At 33.4% G+C, this 17371-nt stretch overlaps 1 protein-coding gene across 1 annotated transcript in view; it reads left to right on the forward strand.

The window, feature by feature from the left end:
- Positions 1–9709: 9709 nt before the first annotated feature.
- Positions 9710–17371, forward strand: part of LOC145277614 (thioredoxin-related transmembrane protein 1-like) — a 37013-nt gene continuing 29351 nt past the window's right edge. Inside the window, exon 1 of the mRNA XM_080129147.1 lies at positions 9710–9914. Coding sequence (XP_079985273.1) covers positions 9760–9914 — 155 coding nt within the window. The 5' untranslated portion in view covers positions 9710–9759. The remainder of the gene's footprint in view (positions 9915–17371) is intronic.

The following is a 17371-nucleotide window of genomic DNA, read 5'->3' on the forward strand; positions in this document are numbered from 1 at the left end:
AGAGTTACCAAATATGGCAGGGTAACCCACCATGTGGTGGGGGAAGTTTTGACAGGTTACATTACTCACTCCCACCAGCAGAGGTAGGGCCCCGTTGGGGTCACTTATAACTGGGAGCTCTATGCACACTCACACCGCTTGATGTAGAGTTACCGAACTGGCCATAATAAGAAGGGTGGATTTACCAGTTACATTGTTCACTCCCACCAACGGAACCCTAATCTATATATTATCGGGAACCCTAATCTATATATTAAAATGATAGTATGTGTGGTATTTTGTGTGTCACGCTGACATCTTTTTTCTTCCGAGTCACTATCGTTTAATTATGACCTTCCATTTCTTGTAATAAATATATTTACCAAGAATTCTTCACAAGTTTTTAAAAAAAATAGATGACTTGAGTGCTATCAGCTATAATCGAAACTGAAACTAATTTTGGTTTCAATTACAGCTGATGGCACTCAAGTCTATATTTCTTTATAAATAATTTTACCAAGAATTCTTCATAAGTTTGGGTTTCGGTTTCGATTATAGCTGAAGGAACTCAAGTTATATATATACATATATATATATATATATATATATATATATATATATATATATATATATATTGTGATACATTTATTAAAATGTATAATAATGTATAATAAATTATTTTATTGATTTTTAGCTGAGAGGAGATATATTTTTAGTATATTTCATTCACTGTATCATTTTTGCGCCAAAAGGATCCAATTCACGTCTGCTCGGTCACATTTTGTAAAAAAAACAGAAAAAAAGGGGAGGAGGAGGCCTGCGAGTAGGAGGAGAAGGGAGAGACAGAGATACTTTGAACGAAGAGTGGAAAAGGAAAGAGAAAAGAAAGATAAAGAGAAATAAACCGTATATATAGAGAGAAACTGTGTAGAGAAAGAGAGAGAGAGATCGTATAGAGAGAGAGAGGGGCCTGAAAAAAGTTGTCAACAGGCAGTGGAGCTTCGCGCTTCAAAGCGACAAGACGTAAGTCAGCGAAGGTCAGATTGGCGAAGCCGGCGAAAGGCGACGACGGCGTGGTAGCGGCTTCGCGGAGGTAAATATCAACGACACCAGCCGATGATCAGCGGTCAAAGTTAGAATATTGACTGAATAAAAGAATGAACCCAGCGAAGAAAGGAATCATGGAGCAGTGAAACTTTTACTATAAATCAAGGGCTTCGATGAGCTTCGGAAACAAATATTTGGAGCAATTAACACGCATGCGCGCAATGAAATATAAATCATCCGAAGGACAAAAATATGAAAATTAATCTGCGCACGCGTAATCAAATATAAGCAATTTACAGGAAAGAAATATATATAAAAAAAAGAGACGAAAGAAAGGTCACATTTCAAAGGATATTAAGTGAGTTTTTCAATCAAAACTTTCATTTCTCCAACATCTCTCTCTTACCCTAGAACCTGTATCTAATTGAGCAGACGATTTCTTGTTTTATGTGAACATTGACTGTTAATATATATTTCTTTCGGTAGAATTTGAATCATTAAATCATTTCATTCAGTTAGGCATATTTAATTTTCTTTTCTTGAATTGAATTTTATTTTATTTTTATATAAATAAAAGTTTGTTAATTTTTCGACGATACTTGTCCTCGTTATTTCTTATGTGATTTCGTTGTCCAGTACATTTCATTTTATTGTTGTCTTCGGGACGGTTGTCCCATTCCCATAACAATGCATTATCAAGGAACCTGGGAAACTTTATTTTTTTTATATATTTCGTTACGTTACCCATCTCTACCATCCCCAGTAGGACTGGGATATGTCGTAACAATATATATATATATATATATATATATATATATATATATATATATATATATATATATATATATTTTTATAAGATTTTGTTTCGGTTTCCATTATAGATGAAGGAACTCAAGTTATATATATATATATATATATATATATATATATATAATATAAAGCTGAATGTCTGTGTGTGGGAGGGGGGGTCACGAATAGGCTCCTATATGGTTGACTATTTTAAAAAACTGATTACATATAATGATAGAAGATGTATCGAGACACAGGAATGGGTATGTTTGATTTGGCAGAACGGCGGTTCATTAAAATTGTGGGGTCTGCGAACGCGCCTGGTCCACAAAGTATGGAAATAAAAAATTTTAAAAAAACGTTTACAAGTGTTTTTGATATAGATGTACATAAGAATATTTTGATAAGTATGTTTTAACTTAAATAGGGATGGTATAATAAAATTATGGGGTCTGCGTTCGCGCCTGGCGTCCATAGAATGGAAATAGGCACAAATTTTAATAAAAACTTTTCATATCTATCTGCGTAAGTATACTTTGATAATTATGTTTCAGTTTGAAGAAATATGGTATAATAAAATTATGGGGTGTTCGTTCGCACCTGACCTCCATAGAATGGAAATATGTCACAAAGTTTAACAAGGCTTTTTAATATAGATCCACAGAATATTGTGATAAGTGTTTCAGTGTGAACAGGTATGGTATAATAAATTATGGGGTTTATCTATTTTTTTTTTTACTTTCATCATATTTTCCTTTGGCTTTGATACCCCCAAATTCGAAGCTATCTCTTTACAACCCGGGTACTTTTGTTAGTATATATATATATATATATATATATATATATATATATATATATATATATATATATATATCTTCTTCTTTTTTTCTTTATAAGTCTTAGTTTTGGTTTTAATTCAAGCTGATGCATCCACGTCATAAGGATATATTTTTTTATTTTTGAAATCACAGCTTTATAATATATAAGAATCGATAGAAAATTGACTCTGCATAATATTCAATAGTCAGAATTATTTCTAGAAAGACATCAGATACTTACAGGAGGGGGCTACATGAAGGTTGCCAACATCCTAAGTAAAAGTGATTTTTGTGGAACAAACTAGATTCAAAGTTGGGACACTTAAGTCATCAATCTGTGTCCTTAATCATTGAACAGCAATCACCTCTCTTTTAACCAGCTAAGAATGAGTCAGCCAGTAGGACGTTGTGCAACGGACTCAAAGTGACTTTATAAATTCCTTCAGGGTGAGCCTCCATGTCAATGTTACCTACAAGTATAATGGTCTAAACCAGGGTTTTTTTCAGCAAACGCCCTCCCTAGAACACTTGGATACCTACTACCGCCCCCCCCCACCTAGATGCATCCTGATATAATAATGTTAGTAATAGCGGTAGTATATAATTAAAGTGGAAATAAATAATTGAATATTCATATAACTTCGTCAACATTACGGTGTATGATTCTTGAATTAATTTTTCCAATCCAAAATAAGTGTGATGCAATGAATTTCCACATGAATTGCGAATCCCAGAGAAAATGAGTTGAGAAAACACCTAGTAATGTTACTAGAAGCTCTCAGTCTTTCAACGCCCCCCCCTCCCACCCCGAAGGATCTCAGGGACCCCACCATACGATAAATTTGTCCATCGCCCACCTGAAGTCTGGTAAAGCCCGCCCCTGCCTTGTGGGCGGTACAAACTCCAATGGGAAACTCTGGTCTAAACAATATAACATGAGAGTGTTCGACAATAAATAAAACACTAGTATTGTTGCAACACATTCAGGTACATGACATAAGAGCCTACAGAAAAAGATGCAAAGAATAAGATGTTATAACAGTCTCTTCAGCAACTTATGAATGAGTTGCTTTTTACAAGTCATAACAATTTATGTAAATAGAAAACCAGGCTCAGCTCTGCTGAATTCTAGGTCCTCCAATTCAATATTAAGAGCACAATTATGCCTTTCTTATTCTAAATGAGACATTAAGATGCCTATTATAAACGGTGAGACAAAAGCTGTTAAGTTTAAATGATCAGGATTAAAAGCTGATATCCATATATTAGTAGCATGCAAAATAAAATTTTTGAACTAAGACGAAAATGCTTAGATATTCGTATCATTTGCAATTTTAAGACTATTGTACTCGAGTGTCATTTTCACAACGTTTCAGTCGATGCAACCTTCGATCTTCTTCAGGTGTATCTTGTCAAACTTGGGAATGTTGGTTCCGTTCTTAATTCCGTCCAGATTCCAGAGTTCAACAGAAACATTTCCAAGTTTGACAAGATGTATCTGAAGAAGGTATGAGGTTACATCGAGCAAAAAGTTGTAAAAATGGCACTTAAGATGAGAACAGTAGTTTGAAAATTCCAAATGATACAAATAACCATTCCTCATCTAAAACATTCAGAAACATAAATGCTTGGAATTGACACAATCAAAGCATTGGATGATGTCCGTATCTCTAGTTTTGAAGATGTGTATTTTGAGATAATAATACTCATTTGTATAATGATTTGAGTTGCATGAATGAGTCAATCTTAATTCACAATCCGACAATCAGTACAAGATCTGAAATGCAGCGTGAACTGCATATGTGCCTACAAAGCTGACAAGCAGGGTTTCAAAAATTGAAAAAAGCCTTGATAAGTGGTGATCACTGTGTAAAAAAAAAAAAACAAAAAAAAACTGCAGCTTTATTTCAAAACTCTTACTGAAAAAATCAATTCAACTAACTTGATTATATAGTAGAGCTGACATCTATTCAATATAGCCGCCTTCAGCCTCAATCACCGCCTTGATACAGGTCCAGAACTGGGAACATGCCTTTTCCACAAGCCCCAGTGGGAGTTCAGTGAATACTCAGTGGATGGCAGTGATCAAGCTGGCCTTGATGTTGAGGGTCATGTTGGTGATGTTCTCAACATATGACCAAATAAAGTAGTCCAGCGAGTCCAGTTTGGGAGAGGAGGGGGTCCAGTGAGAGAAGAGTACAAAGTCATAGCACTCCATTTGAAGCCGAACCTTGGTCTCTTTGGACCTGTAGGCCAGCGCCTAGTTCTACTGCCACACCCAGGGTCTACTAGCAGTCATCTGATTGCACCAGGGGATCACCAAACTTTTCATCACATCCAGATACTCTTTCGTGTTGCATTTCAAGCCGACTTTGAAGATGTGAGGTGGCATCATGTGGCCCTCACTTGAAAATACACCAAGGACCACACCCATGGTCAAAAACTTTGTTTTCATCATCCTGGACATGTCTCTGTTATTAGTGACAATCCAGCGATGTATTTTGAGGGTGCTGGCAACGGTCCTCTTGTCATAACTTGGATTGGTACGTAAGGGATCTGCACCACAACTACAATCGGGGATGGAAGTGAACAGCAACAGTAGCAAATCATCGGAAAATATAAGAACAATTAAATAGAGTTCCAACAAACATGTTCATTCATAAGAAACTGACCATTCAGGACGCAGTTTTATGAAATCTGACACTATAGATTTTGGCTGTTTATATTTTTCATCTTCAGATTTTGACCTTTTTTTTCTTTTCTTTTTTTTTTTTTTCTCTTTACTCACGTTCACCTCAAACAAGACCCATCGCCACTTGAATGTGGACTGCTATTTCGGACCATGCTTAGGGAAAATGAACAAGATTATGGTTTACATAATTTTTAAACTTTTGCATATCAGTACAGTCAAGGAAGCAGGCAGCAGGAAGGGAATTTCAATGTCTAGCTGCTCAAGGGAAGAAAGTATTAGAATAGAAAGCTTTCTGGCATTTAGGGACCTCAACAGTGAAGGGGTGTGATCTTGTTGCTAAGCGGGTTTGTCAGGGGTATGTATATCGAGGGGGCACAAGTGCAGTGAGTTTATCAGAGCACATTCCATTAAAATACTTGTAACACAGGCACAGGGATGCAACGCTTTGGTGATGGGACAGTAGTTGGAGCTTAGTTGACAAAACGGGATCTATTAAATTGGAGACTCTTCTTTCGACCTGAGGAAAGGACTAGTGGGAGATGTACTAGTCCAGACGCAGCAACAATACTCTATGCATGGCTGAATGGTGGCTTTGTAGAAGTACAGGATACTCTCAGCTGTGAGTAGTCTTCTAGCACAATAGAGGGAACCTACTTTCTTTGCAGCAGCCTTTGCAATGTTCTCAATGTATTTGTTCCAGTTCATATTGTCTGTGAATGTTAAGTCGAAGATTTTGAAGGAAGAATTCTCAGGTAGGGTGTTATTTGTTATGTTCGGTGGTTGGAGAGGCTTTTTGTAATTGTTAAAGGAGAGCAGCTTAGTCTTACTGGCATTAATGCTACCATCTATTTGCGGCCTCATTCCACTACCATCTGGAGGTCATTTTCTAAGGATTCTGCCATTGTCTTAAATTTGTGTACATCTGTTCTTCCCTTGTGCATGTTATAGAGTGTTGTATCATTCAGCAAATATACCCATCTCAGACACAATATTATCAGGAAGGTCATTAACGAATATCGGAAAAATAGTGGTTCCAGGATCATCCCCTGAGGCACTCCAGCATTAATGTTATGTTGTTTGGATGTACATCTGTCAATGATAATCTGGATGGTCCTATTGTCTAAGAAGAATCTAATTATATTTAGTATTCGTCCAGTTATACCGAACGATTTCATTTTCATTAACAGCTATCATGAAAGACTTTGTCAAAGGCCTTGGATATATCAAGAGCTACAGCCCTGGCTTTGCCTGCCTCATCCAGTGTATGGTATATGCATTCAGAGATGACATTGCAGTAGAACGATATTGCCTAAATCCATATTGTTTGTCAGAGAGAAGAGTTGCTTTTGCAAAGTGATGGACTAGTGCTTGATTGATTAATGTCTTTTATATTTTTATCTTCAAATTTTGACCTTTATATTTTTAATCTCAGGATTATACCTTTATTTTCATTTATCTTCAGATTTTGACCATTTATATTTTTATCTTCAAATTTTCACCCTTTATATTTTTTATTTTTGGATTTTGATTTTTATCTTTTTATCTTTGGATGTTGACCCTTTATATTTTTTATTTTTGGATTTTGACCCTTTATATTTTTTATTTTTCGGTGTTGACCCTTTATATTTTTTATTTTGGGATGTTGACCCTTTATATTTTTTATTTTTGGGTGTTGACCCTTTATATTTTTTATTTTTGGATGTTGACCCTTTATATTTTTTATTTTTGGGTGTTGACCCTTTATATTTTTTATTTTTGGATGTTGAACCTTTACATTTTTTATTTTTGGATGTTGAACCTTTACATTTTTTATTTTTGGATTTTGACCCTTTATATTTTTTATTTTTGGATGTTGACCCTTTATATTTTTTATTTTTGGATGTTGACCCTTTATATTTTTTATTTTTAGATGTTGACCCTTTATATTTTTTATTTTTGGATTTTGACCCTTTATATTTTTTATTTTTGGATGTTGAACCTTTATATTTTTTATTTTTGAATGTTGACCCTTTATATTTTTTATTTCTGGATGTTGACCCTTTATATTTTTTATTTTTGGATGTTGAACCTTTATATTTTTTATTTTTGGATGTTGACCCTTTATATTTTTTATTTTTGGATTTTGACCCTTTATATTTTTTATTTTTGGATGTTGAACCTTTATATTTTTTATTTTTGGATGTTGACCCTTTATATTTTTTATTTTTGGATGTTGACCCTTTTTATTTTTTAATTTTGGATTTTGACCCTTTATATTTTTTATTTTTGGATGTTGACCATTCATATTGTTTTTTTTCCTTTGTATTCTGTCCATTTATATTTTTACTTTCTGATTTTGACCATTTTTAATTTTTATCTCTGGATTTGACCTTTATTTTCATTTATCTTCAAATTTTGGTCCTTTATATCTTTAATCTTCAGATTTTGATCATTTATAGATTGAACACTACAGGTTGAACTTTTCTCTTAAGAACCCAGTATAATATTTTTTTAAAGTTTATCAAATAAACCTTTTTAAAGTTTATCAAATAAACTGTTATTAAATATTAAATGGGTAGATTATTCAATATATTATTTATTGGAATTCATATTGAGATGAGTATTGTTTATCAATTTATTCATTGCACACTATTGTCCTCATCTTTCTTAGTTTTTGTTTCACAACGTTTCGGACAAATATTCCTCTGGCTTTATCAGGTGGTAACCATGATGAGATAGGAACTCCGAATCTCCTAAATGCATTCTCAGCAATTACTGCCTTCCATAGTTGTTGTCGTCTCACCACGTTTTGGTCAAGTAAGCCTCTGGCCAGCTTTTGGGTAGAATTGAAACTGCTATCTTCAGAAAGTTCTTACCTGGAACCATAGCGATTCAACGTCTCTATCTATTGTGCCACGGGCCCCAAAGTGCATTCAGGGCCCGTGAAACAACAACTAAGAAAGATGAGGATAATAGTTCGCAATGAATAAATTAATATTATTTATTTAGTTGAAAATAATAGGAAATGACAGCCAAAAAATCAACAATGGGGAACTCAACAATGGTGGTAAAAATAATCAAGGCTGTGAGAATATATTAAAAACGGAATAAAATATTTTATATTTTTGCATCAATTCATTTGAGAAAAGAAAATCTCTCTATAGAAAATGTTATAGAAGCGTGCCTGAAGGAAGAAATAACATCCCAAAACAGTCACTAATGAAGAAGAAAAAGTTTTGAATTGAAAGCCATATTTAATTTTAGAACAGTCTCAGATTAGTAGTTAATCTGTATTAGAGATGAAAAAGAGTTTTTGGTGAGTAGCTGATCTGTATAAGTCTTGGACTTTAAAATTTTGCAGGCAATGAATAAAGATCTTTCCATGTGGACACGAAAAATTATGAGTGCGAATCCTAATTCCAGTTTCTGGTTGGTTGGTCACAGAATGTGACTCCATTTGATTGGTCAGTTCTTATTCCCAGTGTCTATACTATATAGTGTCTATACTATATAGTGTCTATAATATATAGTGTCTATAATATATAGGACCTTCAAAGTTTCTTTATTCATACCCTCATTAAATAAAAAATATTGCAACAAAAAGTGCTCTTTCACTAAGACAATGCACTATGTAACAATTTGATGGCACTAACTTCAATATATGAACTGTTCTACTCAAGCAGTACTGCCTAAACTTTTATCCCACACTGTCGGTCAAGCACCAACTTCTGTCCCATCACTGTGCCTGTTTTACAAGTACTTTAAAATAGTAGCCTCTTATGTTTCATGTGGCAATATGCCTTGTTTGGGGTGAAAAGGATTTTCTTTTTAATTCAATCCTAGATCAAAAGACGACCATGCAATTATCTTCCTTAAAAATATTTGGTTATATGTCCTTAAAAACGCTATCTGGCCCGGAAGTAGGTAATCATTACCACTTGGTAGCTCGTAGCGCATGATCAACTACTAATCAACTGACCAATCTACGGGCGATATTTCCAACAAAAGAAAATGTCAACAAAAAAATATATAGGTTAATAAAATAATCAAATAACCAAACAATAAAGTGGTGTCTATTCAGAAATCCGAAGATTTTATTTTAAACATAAGCAAAAATGAAATATTAAAATTGAGAAGTTTCTATTTATTTGCTTCTCAAAATGTGGCACAAAGTCGTTTTTAATGTGAAAGGAAACCAGCTCCCCAGAAAGGGGTACTTTGAAAGGAATTAAAAATAAAAATTAGTCTAGAAGGATTTCCCCCCTCCACTGACTAAGGACACATTTAACGTAGTGCGGTAGAACACATAAAAGTCCGGATTTGAGAAAAATCGAGAGCTTTACCTACGTTAAAGTGAGATTGACAGTAATAAATTAACACCACCGCCGTCGGAACAATATTTAATTGGCGTCTATTTTCCTTCTTCACCGTGTCCAAAACCGGCGTATTAACAAAATGGAGTTTCACGTCTCGACGTGTACTCTTTTTATTGGGATAGTTTTTCTTTTTTCCCAAACTTCAGCTTCTTCGATAGGTCCAAAAAGCCATACAATACTTATAACGGATAATAATTGGAATAAACTGCTGAAAGGTGAATGGATGGTCGAATTGTAAGTTTTCAACTTCAAATCTCGTTTTTTTTTTTTGTTTTTTTTTTAACAATTTGGCGAGAAAAAATATTCAAGACTGCGTTTGTTTGTTTTTCTAAGGATTAAAAAAAATGTTTGTTTTTTTTTTTACATGAAACGTGACATTAATGCTTCTTCGTTGACTTTGTTTTTATTATCCAAAATCAACGCCAGTCATTAAAATAAGAAATGAATTTCTTTCTTTCATTTTAATTTCAACTTTGCTTTCAGTTTGAGAACGGACATAGAGAAATTTCACGTATAGAATTTCCATATTTTTATTTTTTTATTAAAATTTCATGACAAAAAAAATATTTAAAATGTTTCAGTTTTGGCTACGTGTTTGCAACAAAGAATTATTAAATTCTGATTTAGATTTTACGTCAAATTTATTTAGTTTGCGCCCCCCCTTTTATTTATTTATTTTTTTTTTTGTCATTGTAACCTTAACCGTTTTACTTTAAATACGAACTCTCGATAATCGTTCAAAAATAGAAAATTAAACGGTACTAGTGCACTTATTGATCCGTGCTGAAATAATAACGTTATTTAAAAAGCCATTCTTAACATGGGGAGGCGAGGGTGTTTTGTACCTATTCTATACTTTAACCTTACAATTGAATAAAAAAAAAAAACGGGTTTGTATTACTGTACACATAGATTCGAAAAAGTTGTCAAAAAACAAATATATAACAAATGTTATCAAAGGCAAGATAAGTTACTTTTCTACCTAACTGGATATATTTTTCGTGTTTTTATTCAATGTAACATGTTTATTCAGCTCGAAAAGCATACAGTGTTTACCGATGTATTGGAAAATTACAAAATGGCGCCCGACACTCTCTTTAACACGGTAAGTTCAGGAAAAGATGTTATAAATAATAAACTAGACAAAATACTGTTAGAAATTCACTCATTATATGTTACCATGACATAAGTTGACATATATTCGGTGATTTTTTTTTAATAGTATTTTGTCTAGTTTATTATTTATAACACCTTTTCCCAAACTTACCATGTTAAAGAGAGTGTCGGGCGCCATTTTGAATTTTCCAATACATCGGTAGCAGTATCAGAATTTTTGTAGGAATTTTTGACACCCCTAACACGAAACTGCGAATACAATATAAAAATCTCGTAATTTCTCTGTTAAAAGTGGGTTATTTATTTTCTTTATGGATTATACTTCCAAAATAAACTATTACAGTTGTTTTAAAAGTAATAAAAATATTTTTATTTTTTTTTAAAACAGTAATGAATTTTCCGAACTCAATATTTTTCAATTTTTAAACTCAATATTTTTAAATTTTAAAAATCTATCAAAATTTTTCTATTGATTCTATTTTTACGATATTTTCAGGGTCAATGTGAAATTTTATGTTCTTTCCAATAAACCGAATATAATATTTTAGACAAACGTTTTTTTTAAATTCACGCCCCCCCATTTTCACGCCCCCCCCCCCATTTTGAAATGTCTATTAAAAAGTAAATAATTAATTTATGTTTAATAGGTTTATATATCACAAATTGAAGAGAAAAGGTCAATAAATAATATATTCAAATTTAAAACAAAAAAAAAAATCAGTTTTTTAGAAATTTACCTGTAAAGTCCGAAGTTTAAAACCTTATTTTATAAGAACACATTTTTTCTTTTTGTCTTTTTTTTTTTTTTTTAATGAAACCTTGGTCCTTGCTCCTTTAATTGAAAAAAAAATTAGGGCTTGAATTACATTTTTCGAGGAGTTATAAGCTTAGAAAGATAGGGGGTCGAATAATTTACGCCTCTCATTTTGAAATGTATATTAAAAAGTAAATAATTAATTTATGTTTAATAGGTTTATATATCACAAATTGAAGAGAAAAGGTCAATAAATAATATATTCAAATTTAAAACAAAAAAAAAAATCAGTTTTTTAGAAATTTACCTGTAAAGTCCGAAGTTTAAAACCTTTTAAAAAAAAAAAAACACATTGTTTTGTTTTGTTTTTTTTTTTAAATAAAACCTTAGTCCTTACTCCTTTAATTGAAAAAAAAAATTAGGGCTTGAATTACATTTTTCGAGGAGTTATAAGCTTGGAAAGATGGGGTGGAATTATTCACTATTTTCACGAAATTTCTGACACTGCATGTTTTTCGAGCTGAATAAATATGTTACATTGAATAAAAACAAAAAAAATGTATCCAGTTTGGTAGAAAAGTAACTTATCTTGCCTTTGATAATATTTATTTATTATATATTTGTTTTTTGACAACTTTTTCGAATCTGTGTGTACAGTAATACAAACCCAAAAAAACATAAAACTTTAATTAAACTTGGAAATACGATTTTAAAAAAATAGCGCGGATCAGTAAGTGCATTGCAACTGCATTTAGCACCAATTAATCTACTGGTAGAAATCCACCAAAAATATCGCAATATTTCAACCAATATCTTGTTTAATTTTCTATTTTTGAGCGATTATCCAGACTCCAAAGATGTGACGTTCTCGTGTCGGCCATTATTTTTTTTTTTTTTTTTTTTAACTGAATAAACATTTTAAAATAAGTTTGGTAAATGTTACCTTACGCTACAACAGAACACCGACCATTCTAATTTGTTTTTGTTTTTTTAGGGTATTCGAGGTCGCTGACAACGAATATCTGATAACCAAACCCGCCACAAATTTACCATTTGCATGGTATGAACCCCTAGACCTTGGGACTATTTTGTGCCATTTCACCGCCTTCGGTAGTTTTTTTTTTATTCATATTGCCATTCTTTTCCCCTCCTCTAATTTTTTTTTTTTTTTTTTAATAAAATATGGATACCAAAAATCATATCCCATGAAAATACTCCCCCCCCCCAAAAAAAAAACAATAATTTGAAAAAAATGTCAATAGCCACCAATGTCTTAACAATAATTTACGCACTTAAAGGGCACATTTAGAAAAAGAAACCCCCCGAAAAAACTGCAGCCAAAATCATGGTTACATGCAAGAGCGTAAAAAGGGCAATCTGGCAAGCCTTAGAAAGACCTAAATGCCACTCGAGGATAAGGGTTAATGAATGGTAGTATGGGTAGAATTTGTTTATTTATGGGGACAGCTCAACAAGAACTTGTTTACATTGGATTTGAAGTTTACCATGTTGTATTCAAGCAGGTCAGCAGAGCAGTGTTCCACAGGCGGACAGTTCTGAGAAAGCTTTGTTTATGGAGTCTACATTTAGATTTAGGCACAGAGAATGAGGAAAATCATTTATAGTGGTTGTAGCTAGTCGAGTGTTTTAAAGTTTGTCAAAGGGGAACCATAGATTGGAGTTCAGTTAAGCATTTGCTATGAAAATAACGATAGAGCAAAGACAAATTTGCAAGGTCTTTTCTGTGGGAAAGAGGTTGCAGGGAGGAGAAAAAGGCATCACCTACTCGGTTTTGAACTTGGTTTTGAACTCTGTCAAGCTTGACAACAACAAATGGATATAAATGTAAAGATAGTCCTTTTAACACGTCCCTCAATAAGTCTTGGGATAAGCTAATAAAACATATTCATCAACATTGCCTTTATTAATTTCTTAGGTGATAGTTTCCAACACTTTTCTAAACAAATCTATACCTGTCTTGTTGAACGGTTTGTTTTTAACTTCAAAATATGCATTGGTTTCCTATACTAATCTCTTCCTTGGAGCCAATGGTTCTTGATATGACCTTAAACTATATCCAGTGAGGTCCCAGCTTGCGAGCTTTGAGGAGTGTGGAGCCACCCTTTAATTACCATTGCTCCCAGGTCCATTCTGACCCGGAGTGGTAGTACCTGTTAGGGTGTCAACTATGAGTTAAATAGAAACCAACTTGAAAACAACAAATATATTCTATTAAAAAATTTTTCTTCAAAATAAAGAAATAACCTGAAAAGAGTTGATATGCCGTAAAACAAGCAACCAACCATCAGTCACTGCCGGATGTCCCGGGCAGAGGTGTGAGTGACGGACAATCAAACCGGTGACAATTTTATGGAAATAACCAAAAATTTCAATAGCAGTAGAATGTTTTGAGTCAGGACTGGAATTTAATGTCATAACTAATCCAGATAAATATGTAAAACAGTAAAATGTTTACAAGAATTTTAAATACTCGTAATATAGAATTGGAATGTTTGGTTTGAATAAATAAATACATTTTATAGTTTTACGCAGGACCGGCCTTATATAATTGGAGGCCTTAGGTGAAGTAAATTTAGTGCCCCCACCCCCGCCAAATGAAATAGAAAAATAAAAAATAAATACTGAAAAAATAGTTTTTGATAAATTGCATAATTCTATCTACATTTATATCTAAAGTAACAAATAATTGAAGTGTGTGCACACATGTCATAAACCTTAAAAAAAAAAAAAAAGGGGGGGGTTGATATGCCGTAAAACAACCAACCAACCAATCCTTGGAGCCAAATCTCTAAATTCTTAAAGCATTCTTATGGGGCTTGTAAACAGCCAGTAGCCACTCGGGGCCAGAACTAGAAAATAAGTGCAGAAACGCTTCTAAGTGCAATGTATGTATTTTGCAATCGATTTTGTAACATGTGCATTGTCTTGCTGACAACACTTTTTTTTTTTTTTTCAACCTCTGTAGATATTTTCGGTGATTTCTTCCTTCAAATATATCAATAATTTTTCGCAGCATTTGTTATTAATGGTTCTTCCTTTCTCAAGATAATCGATGAATGAAATAATCTGCGTGTCTCAAAATAAAGAAGCCAAAACCTTGCCTGCTGATGTTTGCATCTCTGAATAGTTTTCACTTCCTGGTGTCTACTCGGCTTACTGGTGATTTGACTTTGGAGTGAAGTGATTGATCAATGATTCATCCTTTGTCACATTGACACAAAAACTCCTTTTTTGTTAGATTCAAACGCAAACAACTCTGAATCATGTTTTTGGTGCACTGTGAGCAAGTGCATCGTTTATTTTGAACACGGCTTTCTCATTCCAAAATTTTCATGTAAAATATTGAATATACTATCTTTGATATCTTCAACACCTCTATTATGTAATTCCAATTTATAGTTGACCAAAATTAGTTTACGGACTTTTTATTAACTTTTTCTGCAAAAGTTGCAAAATTTAGGCGGCTTGAGCATTCAGCATTATTTGTGAGCATACCACTTAACTGTTATTTCCAATAGAGTATAATTCAAATAACACTAATCAAACTAATGCCTTCCTTGAATAGTATTTTTTTCTATCAGAAAGCGATGCTTTATCAATATGCCAAATTCTGGTTTTATCATTTGTTTTAAAATTTGCAGAAGTAGCTTTATTTAAATAACTGTAATTTGTAAACTAATTCAAATGGGCTCAAATTGACACATTCCATTTAGAGGTTAGTATTTTTAACATATGGATTTTTTTATTTACCAGTGACACAATGTATATTATTAAACACGGTGGGATCATTCTATTGCTCCAGAAAGTATCTCAATCCTGACACAATTTTCTACCTGTACCAGAGACAAATACATCCTAACGTGGAGTACTGTTCCTACATTTGGAGAGGAGCTCCTAGGAGTAACCTTTTCTGCCTTGACAGAATACAAAACTGTCTTCGAAATCTAGTGGGCAAAGATCTTTTCATCTGTCTTTGTCACAGAACAGACGTTGCAAGTCTCTGTTTATTGTTGCTTTTATGGTAGGTGCTCGACTGAACTTCAATCTATGACCCTTCCCCCTTGTAAAACTTTTTTAACAAATGCTCGTTAGCTGCAATAACTGTCAACAATTTCCCTCACTCTTTATCTGTACCTATAACTAAACAAAAATTCCATGAACAAAGCTTCTTTCCTAGATCTCTCTGTGAAACAATACTATGGGGTTGCTTCCCAGCTGACTATAACATGGTCGTTTTCAAATCTAATGTAAATAAGTTCTTGTTGAGCTGTCCTCCTTATATAAGTAAACCCTACCAAAGTTCCACCATTATTAACCATCATAGTGTTGTCTCACCGTCTACCTAGCACTCCTCAACTCTTATCCTAGAGTGGGCATTGATAAATGATGAACTCCAACTAAAAAAACATAATTGCCAGTAACCACCAGTTATGGTTAATTTTTAAGTTAGTTTCAAGAGATCAAGAGGCTCCCTTCTGGACTTAATACTTAAATTTATGTCAGCGTTTTCTTTCAAGAGTAGATGTTGTCCCTTTTTATGGATGCTATCTGTATTTCTCTACAACTTGGTCGTCCATGGATTGTGTTCAAGTATTAAGATTTTTTTTTTTTTTTTTTTTTTTTTTTGGTCAGTTGCCTTAAAACAACCGCTAAAATGTTAAATTTATTTAGAGACTGTCATTTTAAAATTAATCTTGAGATCCTGATATTATCTTTTTTCATTCAGCTTTATTTGAATCTATTTGAATCTTGATAAATAAAAAAAATAAATGGGGTTGGTAAGCTATAAAAAATGTAAAACGAATTTTGTTTTTAATTGATAGTTTAGCTTGTATTTTCTTTCGTGGTTTAAGACCTTATTTTTTATTTTTATTTTTTTTTTTTAACTGAACATTTATAAATAATTTCAATTAGAATTTCCTTATTTAAAAAACCAAAAATAGACCTTCTTAATCTGTTAATTCAATGATTGAGATTGTCGGACTGACTTCCTCATCTTGGTTGTTATTGTCACAACGTTTCGGCCGTTTTGCCCTCCGGCCTTCGTCAAGTGTTTTGTATCGAACTGGGGAACCGTTTGTTAGGAGTCTCGAACCCAACCCTTTATTATTATTACGGGGGTAATGTGTTCGGACTCCAGCTAGGCTTTGGGACATAGTTGCTGATTCTCTGTTTTGAATGTTACTTTTTCACTGCCTTCGTTCAGGATTGAACTCAGCACCTTTGGGTAACTGTAAACTTTGATATGTCTAGGACCATTCGGTCATATGTCACTAGGACAATTCTTAGTTGATTTTTGTTAATGTTAAACCTATGTTGTTATTCCAGGTTTTCTCTCTCTATCATAGGTGTCCAAATTGCATTCAGCTCTATGCTTGGTTTGCTCAGTAGGTTGTTATGTCCGAGCATGTGAGCTGTTTCTTTAAGTTTTCTCACTTTCCAGTGGGTCTCTGTGTTTATTATTTTTACTTCATCCCATAGGGGGCGATGGTCCCCCCCCCTCTCCATCCAGACATGGTTGGCTATACCCGATTTTTCCGTCTCCCCTTTAGTTTCCTGAACGAAGGCAGTGAAAAAGTAACCTTCAAAACAGAGAATCAGCAACTATGTCCCAAAGCCTAGCTGGAGTCCGAACCCATAATAATAATAATAAAGGGTTGGGTTCGAGACTCCTAACAAACGGTTCCCCAGTTCGATACAAAACACCTGACGAAGGCCGGAGGGCAAAACGGCCGAAACGTTGTGACAATAACAACCAAGTCAGTCCGACAATCTCAATCAATGAAAACACCTCATCTCA

Source organism: Euprymna scolopes, chromosome 1 (assembly GCF_053919585.1).
Source record: "Euprymna scolopes isolate OS-2025 chromosome 1, ASM5391958v1, whole genome shotgun sequence".
Lineage (NCBI taxonomy): Eukaryota > Metazoa > Mollusca > Cephalopoda > Sepiida > Sepiolidae > Euprymna > Euprymna scolopes.